The sequence below is a fragment of the Somniosus microcephalus genome, chromosome 18 (genome assembly GCF_052327205.1).
Source record: "Somniosus microcephalus isolate GS21.2 chromosome 18, FLI_Smic_1.0, whole genome shotgun sequence".
NCBI classification, from domain to species: Eukaryota; Metazoa; Chordata; class Chondrichthyes; order Squaliformes; family Somniosidae; genus Somniosus; species Somniosus microcephalus.
This window is the reverse complement of record NC_141004.1, coordinates 22,335,015-22,351,762: the sequence shown is the minus strand read 5'-3', so window position 1 is coordinate 22,351,762 and position 16,748 is coordinate 22,335,015. Positions and strand designations below refer to the sequence as shown.

Genomic DNA, 16,748 nt, shown 5'->3' with positions numbered 1-16,748 from the left:
GTTTTTAATATATTTTCCCCCCCGCTTCACTTGGGTCTCTCCGAACAGCAATTCCTTCCCAGACTTCTGCCAATATCACTTTGCAGCCAGCTGTTAACGGGTGTGCAAGAACACGCTGGCCTTGCTCGCAACTGATATTTTTCTTCCCCTTTTGAGAAAGCACTTCCCTCAATGACTGAGCAAATGCTATAGAGCTCGGTGTGCTGAAAACTGCAGACATGAACCCTCGTCCTGTCACACTCTAGTGTGAATCCGTTGTCCCCGATTAGCATCTTGCAATTCTGAAATACAGCCACTTGTCTCCACATTATAAAAAGGATAGAGAGGCACTGGAGAAGGAGCAAACAGTGTTTACTATGTTGATGCCAGAAATGAGAGGTTATACCTATCAGTAAAGGTTGGGGCTCTTTTCTCTAGAAAAAAGAAGGCTGAGGGGTGACCTGATGGAGGTCTTTAAGATTATGAAAAGGTTTGATAGGGTAGATGTAGAGTAGATAGTGGGTGAGTACAAAACTAGAGGCCATAAATATAAAATAGTTACTAATAAATCCAAAAGGAAATTCAGGAGAAACTTCTTTACCCAGCGAGTGGCTCGAATGGGGAACTCGCTACCACATGGAGTAGTTGAGGTGAATTGCATCGATGCATATAAGGGGAAGATAGATAAAGACATGAGGGAGAAAGGAATTGAAGTTTATGCTGATAGATGAAGAGGGTTGGGAGGAGACTCGTGTGGAGCATAAACGCTGGCATGGACCTGTTGGGTCCAATGGCCTGTTTCTGGGCTGTACGTTCTATGTAGTTCTACCCGAGTTGCTTATGAATGACAATTGAGATATCTAATGATTAGGAAAGGGCACTGCATCTGCCATCATGAGCGGCACCTTCAGTGGTCAGTACTGTCAGCTTGGGATACTGTTTTTCCTTTCCTATCTCTAAGAGATGGAAAGAAATTAGTGTTCCATAAATAGAAGATTATCAAATGGCGTGAGTGTGAAGTCTGTGGTAGAATAATCGTATATGGACTCTGGCTAGTACAGGCTTGATGGCTTTATCTTGCTCCAGATTTAAAATTAATGAACACAGGAATTTCACCTCCAGCTATTTTTTTTATAAAGAATCAAATTCTTGTGACAAAATATTTAAAATATCCTCTTGATGGTGGCAGCTTTGACTCATTGATAGCAAATTTGCCTCCGAGTCAGAAAGATGTGGGCTCAAGGTGCATTCCAGAGACTTTTTATTATTTTTTCATGGGATGTGGGCGTCGCTGGCAAGGCCAGCATTTATTGCCCATCCCTAATTGCCCTTGAGAAGGTGGTGGTGAGCTGCCTTCTCGAACCGCTGCAGCCTGTGTGGTGAAGGTGCTCCCACAGTGCTGGTAGGGAGGGAGTTCCAGGATTTTTGACCCAGCGATGATGAAGGAACGGCGATATACTTCCAAATCAGGATGGTGTGTGACTTGGAGGGGAACTTGGAGGTGGTGGTGTTCCCATAATCTAGGCTGACACTTCAGTGTAGTGCTGAGGTACATCTTCTGGATCAGACCAAGGCCTCTTGGGTGGACATAAAAGGTCCCACGGCAATATTCTGAGAACAGCCGGGGAGCTCTCCTGGTGTCCTAGCCAACATTGCTCCCTCAACCAATATCATTAAAACAGATTATCTGGTCATTTAACTCAATGCTGTTTGCGGGACCTTGCTCTGTGCAAATTGTCTACACTTCAAAAGTACTTATTTGGTTGCAAAGTGTTTGGGACATCCTGAGATTGTGAAGCAGACTTTAAATGCAAGTTATTTTTTTCTTTCTGATTTATTAATGGTGAGTGTATTTTCAGCAAGGGACTATATTTATGAAATATTATTGGTAGAGCTGAGGATTAATATAAACTTAATTATTTTCTGCTGCTGTGAACTTAGAACTGTTGTCTAGTATTTTCTCCACATTGTCGCAATGTAAGCACCATCTATTCAAACCTTATTGGTGTACTATTTTCAATCAAGTTAATGGTCAGTGCTCATTGGTTTCCTAGCACAGTAATAACAGGTGGGAAAAGGGTGGCTGTAAATCTGTATGATATATCTATACTATATTAAACACCATGTGTACACTTCCTGTCTGAGCCACTTGACTTCCTGTTAAGTTTTTGTCAAACCTTTTATGTCAACCTTCTCCACTTTAAATTCTATGTCCACATTTATAATGAAAAATGCTTATGTAAACTTGTCACTCTGCAATCTGGCCACTGGGTTCCCACAGTTCTTTCAATAGTTTGTGAAAACTCTTCATCTGCCATTTTTTTCTTCAGTAACTGAAATTTCTAATGCCCTAAATTAAGATTAAACCAATTTTTTTTTTTAAAATACATATTTCAGAACAATATGATTAAACTCATCCATTGAACTGTCTTTTGTGTCTTTTTTAATCTTTTTTTTTCATCGAAGGTCACAGCCTCTCCCAAAAGCCAGGGCTTGGAGTTGATGTTTTTGTCCAGAGCTGTAATGTTGGATTGCGCAGTCTGAGCATGTTCAGTGCATCATATTCTCTGGATGCTCCAGTGTTCAGTTAGTTATATCGAAGAATATTTTTTCTTTAACTTCTAACATTCTCTGCTCAAATCTCTTTAAAATCTAGAGGACAAATTTCAAAGGCTTTACTGTGGCAAAATTGGTATGAAGTATTTTTTTAATGGGAGGCTGTGTGTGCGAGAGAGAGATAAATAACTGTTCTGAATACACAACTGTCATTTGTTTTATTTTCTGTAAAATAGAAAGTGAATGAGACAGAGAAACTCGGGTCAGGGAGAAAGAGGGAATGAGGAGAGAGTTTTTTGTGTAATGTTATTTCATCTTTCAAAGAAAAAAGCACCAGTTGAATTTTGAAGCCAGTTAATTTCTTCACCTGTGTATTGTTGATAATTAGAAAAGTTGATGGTAATGGTTTGCACCAGTGAGACAAAGATTCCACTCTCTAATGCCTATGAGATAGAGAGGGGAGAGAGAATGAGAGAAAGACACAAACTGAGAAAGGCAGACAGCCATTTTCTTTCCTCATTCTAAAATGATTTTTTTTTAGTTGAATTTTGAAAGCAAACAAAGCCTCTTTGAAGGCAACAGGAATAGAGAGTCGAAGGGGAAGGGAAATTGGCTGATGGTTAGGACTCCTGATCCTCCTTCACCCGCTCTAGAGGAGAGGGAATGGATGAAGGGTTAAGAGTTAGTTGAGTGACATTGGAGCAAGGGACAGTGTAAGATAAATGGGTTGAGCGGGTAGTTCAAAGGGGAAGAAGTGGGGTAGAAGTTGGGAAGGATCGTTGTAAGGAAGGAGAATGGGGGAACGCTCAGAGCAGGGGGGGCAGTTGAGAGGAAAAAAAGAGGTAGATTGAGATAGACAGAAAGGCACCGACAGTTTCTTGTCTCATTCTCTTTTGATATTTTTTAAAAAGCAAATTGATTTTTGAAACCAGCAAATTGAATTTTGAAACAAACAAAGCCACTTTGGGGGAAATAGATAGGTGGAGAGAGTAGAAGAGGGAGGGGAGCATGGAAACTGACATTATGGGACTTTCTGGCATCTTGCAACCTGCATTTACGGAGAACGAGTGGGAGGGGAGCCAGTGGATGGAGGGTTAATGGTGCAGTGAGTGACAACGGTGCAAGGTGGTGGGGAGAATCCCGGTGTGAGTGGGTACTTCAAAGGTGACCAGAGTGGGGGAGTTAGGGATGGCAAGAAGGGGGTGAGGTAGTCTGAACATGAAGGGTTGTGGAACCCCATGGGGGTGGGAGGAGAGCATGAGCGATTGAAGGACGGGAGCTGCTCAAGGCCACAATTTTCCTGCAAACCCCCCCCCCCAGCCCAAATGCAGCCTTCAGCTGCTGGTGGCTCCTTTCAGTATCACACCTTGCCATACCACCCAACTGAATGGAAATAAGAAACAAAAACCAGAGCAAAGTAAAACCGGGCAGAGAGAGAAGCAAAATGAGTAAGAAAAGTGAGATGTGCAGAAGAAGGGGGGGGGGGGGGAACAGAAACAGCAGCACAAAAACATCAGAGAAAATTAAGAGTGACACATTCTCCGACTTACCATGGGCAACACCAGGGGAAATCGACAAGTATATTAAAAATGTTGCACTTTCTCTCCAATTTCCAATGTCATGATTTTAAGTAACTTCCAGCATTTACAATGGAAAATGCCTATGTAAACATTTAGTCTATTGATCATTTAAAATTTTTATTGATTTTTTTTTTTAGTTAACCCATAATTTTAATTAAGCAACTGAAACAGGACAGGAAGTTTAGTGCTAAAAATTTGAATAGTCAGATATTTGAATTAAGCAACTCTGAATTATAAGTATATTATAATGGCAATTTTGCTATGTGAACACTTGCCTGTCACAGTGTAACTGTGTGCTTCCTGCTAGTGATTTCACCAGCCTCCCCCATCCATCACCAAACTGTTGAGCCTATTCTAGTTGGCTGCCTAAATTTCTACACCTGCTTGCCAACTTTTTCGTCCTGTAAATTTTGTTTTATTTTATTTCCTGACCTTATTTCTTCAGCTGCACACCTTCTCTTCCTTCCTGATCCCAAGCCGCAGGTGACGTACCATAAAACCGGGAAAGGCATTGCATGTTGAGAGGTGGTGAGACATGGCCATGTCAGACCAGGGGAGACATTGATAGGTGCCCTTCCCCGTCCTGCCACTGTTGGCCACTAATGTTCTCCACCCCAAGCTTTGGCTGTGTTGTCCTTTCCAAGCCAGCGCCTTTGCAAGCCTTGCTCCTTTTAATGTCTCTTTTGGCCTTCTCTGGCAAGGAAGGCAGGGATACGTGGGGGATTGAAAGACAGAACCGCAAATGGACAGAGATATAGAGATAAGCAGAACACATAAGGGAGAAAGAGAGAGAGACTGTGACAGACATGGGGCAAGAGCGAGAGAGAGAAATGGGACAAATGGAGAGGGGGTAGGGAGAGCAAAACAGATGAGGACAGAGAGATCATGGAGAGAGATGCTGGGGAGACATGAGAGCAGACAGTGCCGTAAACAGCAGGATACATGGCATCGAGATAAACAGGGAAATGCATGCAAGTTGAGTGATGGTAAGACATGTCAGATCAGGGGAGACACTGATGAGTGGAAGTGATCACACAGAGATACGAAGAGACAACAACTTGCATTAATATAGCGTCATTGATGTAGAAAAAACATCTCGAGATGCTTCACATAGGCATAAGGAAATCTGGTGCTGAGCCAAAGAAGGAGACATTAGGAGGGATGACCAAAAGCTTCTGCAACAGATAGGTTTTAAGGAGTGTCTTAAAGGAGGACAGGGAGGTGGAGGGAGTTCTAGAAAGTGGAACTAAGGCAGATGACCGCACGGCTGCCAATGGTGGGTCACGGAGGGGAGGGACATACAAGTGGCCCGAGTTCGGGTTGGGGTCTTGGGGCTATAGGAATTAACACAGATCGGGAGACCATGAAGGGTTTTTAACGCAGGGATGAGGATTTCAAATTTGAGGCATTGAGAGATTGGGAAACAATGTAGGTCAGTGAGGATGAGTGTGATGGGTGAGGATGACATGGTGTGGGATCGGATGCAGGCAGCAGAGTTTTAAATGAGATGAAGTTTACAGATGCCGTAGGGGGATGGGAGGCCAGCCAAATGGAGTTTGGAGGAAACAAAAGCTTGTATCGGTTTCAGCACAGATGGGCTCAAGTAGGAGTGGAGGTAGGTGATGTTTTGAGGTGGAAGTAGACGGTCTTTGTGATGGAGAGGATACGTGGTTGGAAGCTCAGGACAGGATCGAACAGGACATCGAGACTGCAAACGTTCTAGTTCAGCCTGTGATAGTAGCCAGGGAGAAAGAACAAAGTTGCATTTATATAGCTCCTTTTAGGGTGTCCCAAAGCGCTTTACAGCCAACTAAGTACTTTTGAAGTGTAGTCACTTGTAATGTAAGAAATGCGGCAGCCAATTTGCAAACAGTGAGGTCCCACAAACAGCAAGGAAATAAATGACCAGATCGTCTGTGTTAGGTGTTGGTTGAGGAGAGTCACTGGTGAGAGTACACAGACGCTGGCTTCAGTCTTCACCACGTTTAGCTGGAGAAAGTTACGTGTCATCCAAGACATCAGACAGTGGAAGGTTCGAGAGATGTAGGGAAGACACTTCAGGACAAAGAAACCGGGAGGCCACCGAGGAAAAGACATAGACCAGCAGCATTAACAATATGGGTGAGATTCACAAAAAGCAGACAGATGGTGCTAATAGATCATGGGAGAGACAGATGGAATCAGCAGACCATAAACAGTTGTGCGAGAGGACCGAGAGATATTGGGTCAAAGAGAGAGATGAGAGAGCACGCACAATATTGGAGGGAGAAGATCACGTGGATATATCAAATACAGAGAGATTGGGGGATATATTACACCACTTGCAAGCAGTAGGAAATGTCAGCACTGTGCAGATGTCATCAATAAGACTACAAATCATGTATCAAACTGGAGACTAGTCTGTAAATAGAGTGTGAATCTCTAGGATGGTTGCCATTCAGGAACCAAAAGAAGGAAACCTTTTATGGTTTGTGACATGCAGATGCATCAAGGCCTATCCTTCCTTTTTGTTTCCTGGCTCGATGGATGTTGGGATCTTTGGTTTTTAAACGCACATAGCAGCGTGGCTATGCAGATGTTGGGCTTTGCAAGCTATTTGCAGGTTGTTGAGATCAGTTTGCTGGTAAACAGGCATGGAGCAGAGTGACCCTGTTGCCGTTGCACCAAGTAGTGTGTGCATTTAGCGTCTGGATTAAATTGCCCCACCCTGTACAGACTGATAGCTGGAGGATAACAATGGCACTTCAGCTCCTTGAACCAGAGTGTTCTCTTTTGTGTCTTTAAAGTTTCATTTGTTCTCGAGATGCTTAATGGGGAAGATCTAACGGATAGGCTTGACTCATCCATCTGCCCAATAAAAATGAAAGTACATCACTATTAATGCTTTGTACAGTCGGAGGGCACTTCGAAAAGCTAGTGCTGGTCCAGTGAAAGATTTATTGCTGGTCATACAGTGCCTTCAGCATTAGAGGCCCTAAGCTCTGGTACTCGCTCCCTAAACCTCTCTACCTCTCTCGCTCTCCTCCTTTAAGACCCTCCTTAAAACCTACCTTTTTAACAATCCTAATATCTCCTCCTTTGGCTCGGTGTCAATTTATGTCTGATTACACTCCTGTGAAGCATCTTGGGGGATGTTTTCCTCCGTTAGAGGAGCTATATAAATGTTGGTGGTTGTTGGTCCCGACAGCTGTCCAGGTTTGGCACATTTCACTTGCTAGAGTCTGATAGTATCTGGATGATTGAATATAGTTTGGACATCAGTAATACCGAACTAACTTGGTCATTGTTGATCTCCCTGTGCTACAGAGGGGAATTTGCATAATGTCTTTGTTCTTTTGTATATCTGCAAACCATTATTAGCATTTTAATAATTTTAAGTCTTTTAGCTGACCGGAGTGAAGCTTGATGCACTGTTGGCTTCAAAAAGGAACCAGTCCAAGTGACCTTTTGTGTGACTGTTTTATGCCATTTTGCCCTTCAGTTGCCCCTTATAACTTGGGCCATCGCTAAATTTATACCAAATGTAACTTCTAGACTTCACTAGCAATTCTTTCTAATTACAGTGAAATTCAAAGCGGTCTACCTCCATCATATTGGCTTTTAGTTTAGAAAAATGCACTTTTGGCGAGTCTGGCTATTGGGGTACTAATTCACAAAAGTAATGGCAGCCCGCGGAAATTCAGCCGGAGCCATCGCCAGCCGTTTGGTTTCCAGCGATAGCCTCGGTATTTTGTTAAATGACTGAAGTGGGTGGCGTGACATCCCTAATTAGAACTGGTGGGTCATCAACATCTGCATGTGCCATGACATTGAATGCAAATTGTGAAATAATGGGTATTACTGTGTTTGCCCCACCCGCCTGCTTTTTCTTCCCTGTCATGAGAGGTTATGTCTGCAGAGGCTAGCAGTCCTTGATGTGGATACTGGTTTTATACCTACAAAGTGATGAGAAATGTTGTCTCTATATTCTATTCTATTCACGCTTTTGGAGTAATTAAAATCCTTCCCTATTAATTGCTAGTGCGGGTACTCTGTTCCTGTGCAGTCTGACACAATCGAGCAACGTGGTTCTATGCGAGTCAGTGCTGTGATTCAAGTGGCCCCATGAGACATCAAATAGAGCTGATAGTAAAGGCAAGGTCATGGTACAAGCCAAGGATACTTGTTGGCTGTCAGTGACACACAAAACAGTAATCGGGTCTGGGCATTCAGATGGTGAAAATAAACTGTTCTTGTGGTGTATGATATCCTGTATGAACACTAACATTGGATTATCACTTTAAATTCACTGACCGTCATCCAGTATCTTTTCTTATTTGTTCTGGCGGAGTGGGCAACACTGACGGGGCATCCCTCGGTGCCCTGAGGACATTATGATTTAACCACATAGGTGGAGTTACATGTACGTTAGACCAAGTAGGGCAGCAGGTTCCCTTTCCTTTCCTGAAGGATAGCGGAGAGTTGTTTTTTTTTTAATCCTTTCATGGTTATTTTCCAATGCTAGTCCACATTAACAGATTTTTGGAATTCAATTTCATAACCTGCCGTGGTGGGATTTGAACTCATGATGAACTCATTTGAACAGTGTCAGCTGTGGCTCAGTGGGTAGCACACGCGCCTCCGAGTCAGAAGGTTGTGGGTTCAAGTCCCACTCCAGGGACATTGAGCACATAAAGCTAGGCTGACACTCCAGTGCAGTGCTGAGGAAGTGCTGCACTGCCGGAGGTGCAGTCTTTCAGATGAGACGTTAAACGGAGGCCCCATCTGCTCTCTCAGGTGGACGTAAAAGATCCCATGGCTCTATTTCAAAGAAGAGCAGGGGAGTTATCCCCGGTGTCCTGGCCTATATTTATCCCTCAATCAGCATCACTAAAACAGATTATCTGGTTATCACATTGCTGTTTGTGGGAGCTTGTTGTGTGTAAATTGGCTGCCGTGTTTCCCACATTACAACAGTGACTACACTTCAAAAAGTACTTAATTGGCTGTAAAGCGCTTTGAGATGTCCAGTCTATATAAATGCAAGTCTTTCTTTAAGATTGCCAGTCCAGTACCCTAGCCAATAGGCTGTCATAGTGCATAGTGCATTTTCTTCCTCTTCATTTCACTTTCTCTCAAGATGATGACGACTCATGCTAGGTTACGGTTCCATAGACACCAGCAGCCCTCGAGTGCCTTGTCCAAGTGGCTAGCCGTCATGTTATCAGCCTCGACGGTGAGCATGGGCACACTGCTCGACTTCCAGGAGCACCCTGGGCAAGGCTGATCCTGTCCGCACCCATTGTCCACAGATGCATCCATTTTCCAGTCGGGGTCACTAGCTAGTGACCAACAGCAGGAACCCTGGCTGAATCCCGCCTCTGCTAGTCTGTTACAGAAAAATATCATAGAAACATAGACGATAGGAGCAGGAGTAGGCCATTCGGCCCCTCAGGCCTGCTCCGCCATTTAATGAGATCATGGCTGATCGTCCAAATTCAGTACCCTATCCCTGCTTTCTCTCCATATCCCTTTAGCCTTAAGAAATATATCCAACTCCTTCTTGAATATATTTAATGAATTGGCCTCTACTGCCTTCTTGGGTAAAGAATTCCACAGGTTCACCACTCTCTGGGTGAAGAAATTCCTCCTCACCTCTGTCCTAAATGGCTTATCCTTAGACTGTGACCTCTGGTTCTGGACTCCCTGACCATCGGAAACATCCTTCCAGCATCTAGTCTGTCTAGTCCTGTTAGAATTTTATAAGTTTCTATGAGATCCCCTCTCATTCTTCTAAACTCCAGCGACTACAAGCCCAATCGACCCAATCTCTCCTCATACGTCATTCCTGCCATCCCAGGTATCAGCCTGGTGAATCTTCGCTGCACTTCTTCCATGGCAAGAACGTCCTTCCTCAGATAAGGCGACCAAAACTGCACACAATACTCCAGATGTGGTCTCACCAAGGCCCTGTACAACTGCAGCAAGACATCCTTGTTCCTGTACTCCAAACCCTCTCGCTACGAAGGCCAACATACCATTTGCCTTCTTAACCGCCTGCTGCACCTGCATGCTTACTTTCAGCGACTGGTGCACAAGGACACCCAGGTCTCGTTGCACTTCCCCTTCTCCCAATCTATTGCCATTCAGATAATAATCTGCCTTCCTGTTTTTGACACCAAAGTGGATAACCTCGCATTTATCCACGTTATAGTGCATCTGCCATGCTTCTGCCCAATCACCCAACCTGTCCAAATCATCCTGGAGTTTCTCGGCATCCTCCTCACAGCACACACGCCCACCCAGCTTTGTGTCGTCTGCAAACTTGGAGATATTACATCTAGTTCCCTCATCCAGATCATTAATATATATTGTGAATAGCTGGGGTCCAAGGACCGATCCCTGCGGTACCCCACTAGTCACTGCCTGCCACTCGGAAAAAGAGCCGTTTATTCCAACTCTTTGCTTTCTGTCTGCCAACCAGTTCTCTATCCAAGTCAATACCTTGCCCCCAATCCCATGTGCCTTAATTTTACACGCTAATCTCTTAATGCGGGACCTTATCGAAAGCCTTTTGAAAATCCAAATACACCACATCCACTGGTTCTCCCTTATCTATTTTACCAGTTACATCCTCAAAAAATTCCAGTAGATTAGTCAAGCACGATTTACCTTTTGTAAATCCATGTTGACTTTGTCCTATCCGGTCACTTTTTTCCAATTGATCTGCTATTACATCCTTTATAATGGACTCTAGCATTTTCCCCACTACCGATGTCAGGCTTACCGGTCTGTAATTCCCCGTTTTCTCTCTACCACCCTTTTTGAACAGTGGGGTAACATTAGCTACCCGCCAATCCATGGGTACTGTTCCAGAGTCTATCGAATTTTGGAAGATGACCTGCAGGAAATCTTCTACTCTAATGAAACCTGGAGATAAAAGTTTTATTGTTTTTTTTTAAATTATTAAATTCTAATGTGCATATACATGATCAAGTGGCACATTTGATTCGTAATTTGTTCAGGAAAATTGAGACGTGCTCCAACAGGAGCTTTTCCTTTCCAGTTGAACCTGAGGTTATTTAGAGATTCATCACCTTTTGATTTGACAACTGCATGACTTATAAAGATTTATAAATGAAATGGTTGAAACAGCCGACCAACCTCGTGGAATTAAAGGCAATGCAAGCTGCAGGAGAGGACTGGATTCGTGTGTGTAATCCATCAGAACCAGGGCAGATCTTAAAAAGGCTTATTGCATTTGTACAGGAAACTCTTTTTTATCCGGGACCGGCGTGGTGCCGGTTTATCAAAAAGTCCGGATTACAGAGAGGCCTAGTAAAACTTGCGTTTTGCTTACAGGAGCATCATCATTGTTTTCTTCACCAGAATTATGCAGTGCTGAAATCCCATTTTATCCTAAGCTTTACTTCTTTCCCCTTTACATTTTTTGTCACGCCCCACGCACTCTAGACCTTTCCTTGCACTTGGGGCTGCGCAGAGGAGGGGGTTCGTTATTTGTGCAGCTTTTGTCGTTACCTGATGCAAGTATATTAAAAAAAAAGTGAATGTATGTTGGGAGGGGGGCTCACAACAGTATTGGCCTCCAGAGTTTATGCCCACGCCTTCCGCACAAGGTAAGAAGCAACGCAGACCTTTGCTGCTTCCTCCAGTGCCACTTTGTCTTCTGTAAAGAGTGCTGAGGTGGGAACCACACCCATTTCCATTTGATGCCATGCATACTTGTTGAATTATACCCTAACAAGGGCGTAACTTGTATAAATTAATGTAGAGATCTCATGGCCTTGCTCACAGTTAATGCTCGCACTCCCTGATCTTTGTGTGTCTCCTGTCCTGTCGCCTGACCTCTCTTTCTCTACCTAGCAATCTGTTTGTCTCTTTCTCCCAGTGTCTGTTTTCCACAATATCTATCTTTCTGATATCGCTCCACTTTGAGGTCTCTCTTTCTCTTTGTCCCTCTGTCAGTCTCCCTGATCTTCTGTCTCCTCATTTTTCTCCTCCTGGATCTCTGCATTTGTCATTCAATACTTATCTCTGTCCCTGTCTCTCTCTGCCTTATGTGATCTCTCTCCCTTTATGAACCTCTGATTTCTGTCGTCACTGATTTGTCTATCTTACTGATGTCTCCCCCTTTTGATCCCTCAACTGATCTGTCGTTATGTTCCTCCCTCTCCCTCTATCTCTCCATGCTTCATTGTATCTTTCTCCCCTCGACCTCTCTCTGATGTCTTCTCCCACCCCATCACCCCCAATCACACGTTGGCAGCCAATCTGATCCCCTCTTTCGGTGTCATCCAGAGCGCGCTCTCACTGCCACAATCAGTGTTGGAAGCTGTAGTGTAAATGGCAGTTGCAGGGTAGCATACAATGGATGAAATTGGCCAGATGTGGGAGTGGAGCTGGTTCATATTTTTTAATTGGGCCGCAACGGAAAAAGCTGGTAATGAGAGGCAGGATGCATTCTTTTTTTAAAAAAAAAGAAAGACTTGCATTTATATAGCGCCTTTCACGACCACCGGACGTCTCAAAGTGCTTTACAGCCAATGAAGTACTTTTTGAAGTGGAGTCACTGTTGTAATGTGGGAAACGTGGCAGCCAGTTTGCACACAGCAAGCTCCCACAAACAGCAATGTGATAATGACCAGATAATCTGTTTTTTAGCGATGTTGATTGAGGGATAAATATTGGCCAGGGCACCGGGGATAACGCCCCTGCTCTTCATGGAAATAGTGCCATGGGATCTTTTACGTCCACCCGAGAGAGCAGACGGGGCCTCGGTTTAACGTCTCATCCAAAAGACTGTACCTCCAGCAGTGCAGTGCTCCCTCAGTACTGCACTGGAGTGTCAACCTGGATTTTTGTGCTCAGCCCTGTTCTTTTGAATTAAATAGGCTGCCTGTGGAAAAGTTCCCAGAGCGGGCAAGGACTTCTGGTCAGCAAATTGGGAGCCACAGCAAGGGAAAAGGGCATTTGGGGCCGTTAAATCAGAAGCAGGACGGGAGTGGAAGATTTTGGGCGGTCAACTGGGGAGGTGAAGTGGGGAGGGAAAGACTCTCGGGCTGGCAAATCAAAGCACATGGGGTCAGTTGCCATGGTGGCAGTTTTCATGAAGTGGGATCACATTTTTAGAATCATAGAAGTTTACGGCACAGGAGGCCATTCGGCCCATTGTGTCAGTGCCGACCGAAAAAGAGCTATCCAGCCTAATCCTTCTTTCCAGCTCTTGGTCCATAGCTTTGCAAGTTACGGCACTTCAAGTGCATATCCAAGTACATTTTAAATGTGATGATTAGAGGGATAAATATTGGCCAGGGCACCGGGGATAAATTTCTCCTCAACTCCCCTCTAATCCTTCTACCAAATCTATGCCCCCTGGTTAATGACCTTGACCTGGTTATTTATTTTTTATTTTTGAGGCAGAGTATGTTGAAAATAAACTAAATCTATAGAAAACTGAAAAATACCCTGAAGTTTTTGGGAGTGAGTAGACGGGCCTGTAGTGAAGACAGCTGGGAGATGGACCAGGGTAGCAGCGCCACTTAGTGTTGCAAGGACTGAAAGGTAAGTATAATGGTTAAGTATGGATAGTTTCGCTTGTTAGTGTTATTTATAGCATTACACAGGACAGGCATTACTCAGGCGTGAAAAATGTCATACGAGGCATGACTAAACCGTGGCACAGGAAGTTCACAGCACGAAGTGGTGCCGTCACAAGACTTTTGTTAAAATCTATGTGTAGAGGCATTCAGCAATTATGTAACATTTAGATTTTTTTTTTCTTCCTCAGGATTGGGAGATAGTTGTCCTTGGGCAGCTGAAGTGGGATCTCTCGGCCATAACTCCAAATGATTTTATTGAACATATCCTGGGGAAGCTGGCTTTTCCAGTGGACAAGCTGGAACTTATTAAGAAACACACTCAAACATTCATCGCCATGTGTGCCACAGGTACTTTGTTGTTTGACCTTCTGGTTTTACAGAAATAAAGGAAATTCATTTTATAAATGCTGCGATTGACTTGCTAGTCCTTCTCATTTAAGACCAGACCCAATTAATCTCTCGGGGCGGATATTTCACCATGTGTGCTATGTGTAATAAAATTGTAAGTCCATTCTTTGCAAGATGATTTTGTTGCACATTCTGAAACTGAATAATAGAGGAATGGTATTTCCAAAAGCTGATATCACAACTCCCTGTTGTTCTTTTGGCTGTAGCTGTTGCTATCCTGGGAAGATGTACACTACATTGGGAGTGATGCTATCACTGGTAAAGATTTCCCTTCCCCTTCCCCTTCCCCTTCCCCTTCCTGGCCTTTGTGTACAAGTGCTAAAAAGATACTGGCAGGAGCAAAGCTACTGTCTCATTGCCAGATTTTCCTTAATTTGGTTTTGGGTTTAATTCGTGGAAGATGCAAGGACAAATGAAAGTTCCTTGCCTCCCTGCCGCAACACAAAAACCCTATTCTCTTGGTTACTCTAAATGCTGCACTGCCTGGGGGCCACACGCTGTTCAGCAATTGGGGGGGATGAGCAGTCAACCTGCTGCCAGCCCTCTGTGAAATCCCACTTTGTTATCAGCCTCTCGGAAGTGTAAAAATGGCTCCGAGTGACTCAGTCATTTCCCTTCTATACAGCAAATGCCTGGCCTCTATAATGAACCCTGTTTCCTTCCTACTAATGGTGCAGCTGAATTTGGAAATTTTACCGTATGGTGCTTGTGACATCTTGCCCTGCTGCGTCATACTACACGGAGGGGCTGCCCATCTCGGAGCTTGTGGGAGCAATCATGGGCCTCCAATTACAAATGTTACTTGACAGAAAGTTTAAAAATTAATTAATTTTGTTGTAGAGCCAGTCAGTATGGAATAACACCATTCCAAATCAAAGACAGAGGTTTAGTCCCCCATTTTAAAAAATGTTTCCTGTTTGCCCGTGTCTCTCCTCCAGTAAAGGGAATGAACCAGTTTGCCTTGCAGATGTCTTTAAGACTGAGGCTAGCAAGCAGTTAGTGGAGTGGTGCAGGAAACATGGTGGACCCCAAAGCCAGTTTGTCATCACAAGCCAGACTGAGGCAGAGTAAAGCCTGTGTTTGGATGGTGGCCATTCAATTTGGATTTCGGGAATCGGCGCTTGAAGCGTAGTAACTACTGAACCACAACCTTTCCAGCCTAGCTCGCTTGACCCTTACCTGTGAGTTTAAGCCCCAGGGCAGGAGTTGAGCACACAATCTGGACTAACACTGCACTGTAATACTGAAAGATGCTGTACCTTCAAAGGTGCTGTTTGTAAGACCGACATTAAACCGAGAACTTGTCTTCCTTTTCCAGTGGTTCTGATGGATCTTAAATATCCTATGGCAGTGTTCAAAGAGCGAGGAGTTGTTTGTGTTCTTGCCAAAACCACCAAAAAACAAGAGTAACTAATCATTCATCTCATCTTTGGCTGTGAAATCTTGCTATGCACACAATGTTGTGATTTAATGCATTTGAATATATGCAAATTAACTTTGTGGAATAACTGTTAACAGGCCTCTGATCAGATTATCCTATTCTGTTGAGGTTTTGAAAGCCCTGCAATGACCTTTTTTGTTGCGTATCTGTTTCAGATTTTAATTTTGCCATGTATCCACCTTCAATGATAGCAACAGGAAGCATAGCAGCAGCAATCCGTGGACTTGGCATTTCATGCCGTTCCCTTTCAGAGGAGTCTTTGACGGAGCTGCTGGCCAAGATCACCTGCACAGAACTGGTGAGTTTGGAACACAGCATCTAAGAGACCGGATAAAAGATCCGGAACTAATTCATTAATAGACCAACTAGTTCCTCGTAGACCTACGAGCTAAACCAGGAAAGCAGGGGGAAGTAACTTGGCTACAATCAGCCATACTTTACTTCTTTGTTAAAAAAAAACACTTTCTTTTCACTTTTCTCCTCTCCTCTCCTTTTCAAGTTGGAATGTAATCCAGATAGTAGCTTACCAACCTCGTGTCACAACTGCATCAGTGAAATTGCAACCTAAAATCCAAACCTGCTAGTCACTTGGTGAGATGAGGTTTGTAAGTATTTGAACTGGATCAGTGGTAGCCGTTGAACCCGCTGTAGAGTGTCCTTGACTCATCTCTGGAACACTAGCTGAGCCACTGTTTGCTGGAACATCTCATCTTGAGAGTAACCAATTAATGTCAGTTGGGTCTCATTGGCGTTGTATATAAAAAGGAGTCCACAGCAATCAGCGACTCTGAAGTTATATTTTGTGCTCCATTTATGACTCTCTCTTATTGATGGTAAATATACATGCTGACTGGTGATCTTAGGATGCAGATACAGTAGCATCTGGAAAAACTACACGTTCAGTGTAATACTGTACTGGATTGAGGAGGGACATTTTTAATTCGTTGGGAAGCAAGGTTTTTAATGAACAGAAAAGGGAAATTACAGAGTTAAGATTAATTTCAGCATTGATATTAATCACCATTATTACTCTCATTAAAACCTACCTCTTCAACCAAGCCTTTTGTCACCTGTCCTGATATTTCCTTATGTGGCTCGGTGTCGAAATTTGTTTGATAATGTTCCTGTGAAGCGCCTTGGGACGTTTTACAGGAAACTCTCGTTTAAACGGCACCTAAATATCCG

General features: G+C 43.7%; 1 protein-coding gene across 5 annotated transcripts in view; it reads left to right on the top strand.

Moving 5' to 3' along the window:
* Nucleotides 1-16,748, top strand: part of ccnd3 (cyclin D3) — a 327,947-nt gene that overhangs the window by 285,817 nt on the left and 25,382 nt on the right. For all 5 annotated transcript variants that reach the window (XM_086011207.1, XM_086011209.1, XM_086011210.1 and 2 more), the window contains 2 exons: nucleotides 13,903-14,062; nucleotides 15,719-15,861. In XM_086011207.1, the coding sequence (XP_085867333.1) occupies nucleotides 13,903-14,062; nucleotides 15,719-15,861 (303 nt within the window). The remainder of the gene's footprint in view (nucleotides 1-13,902; nucleotides 14,063-15,718; nucleotides 15,862-16,748) is intronic.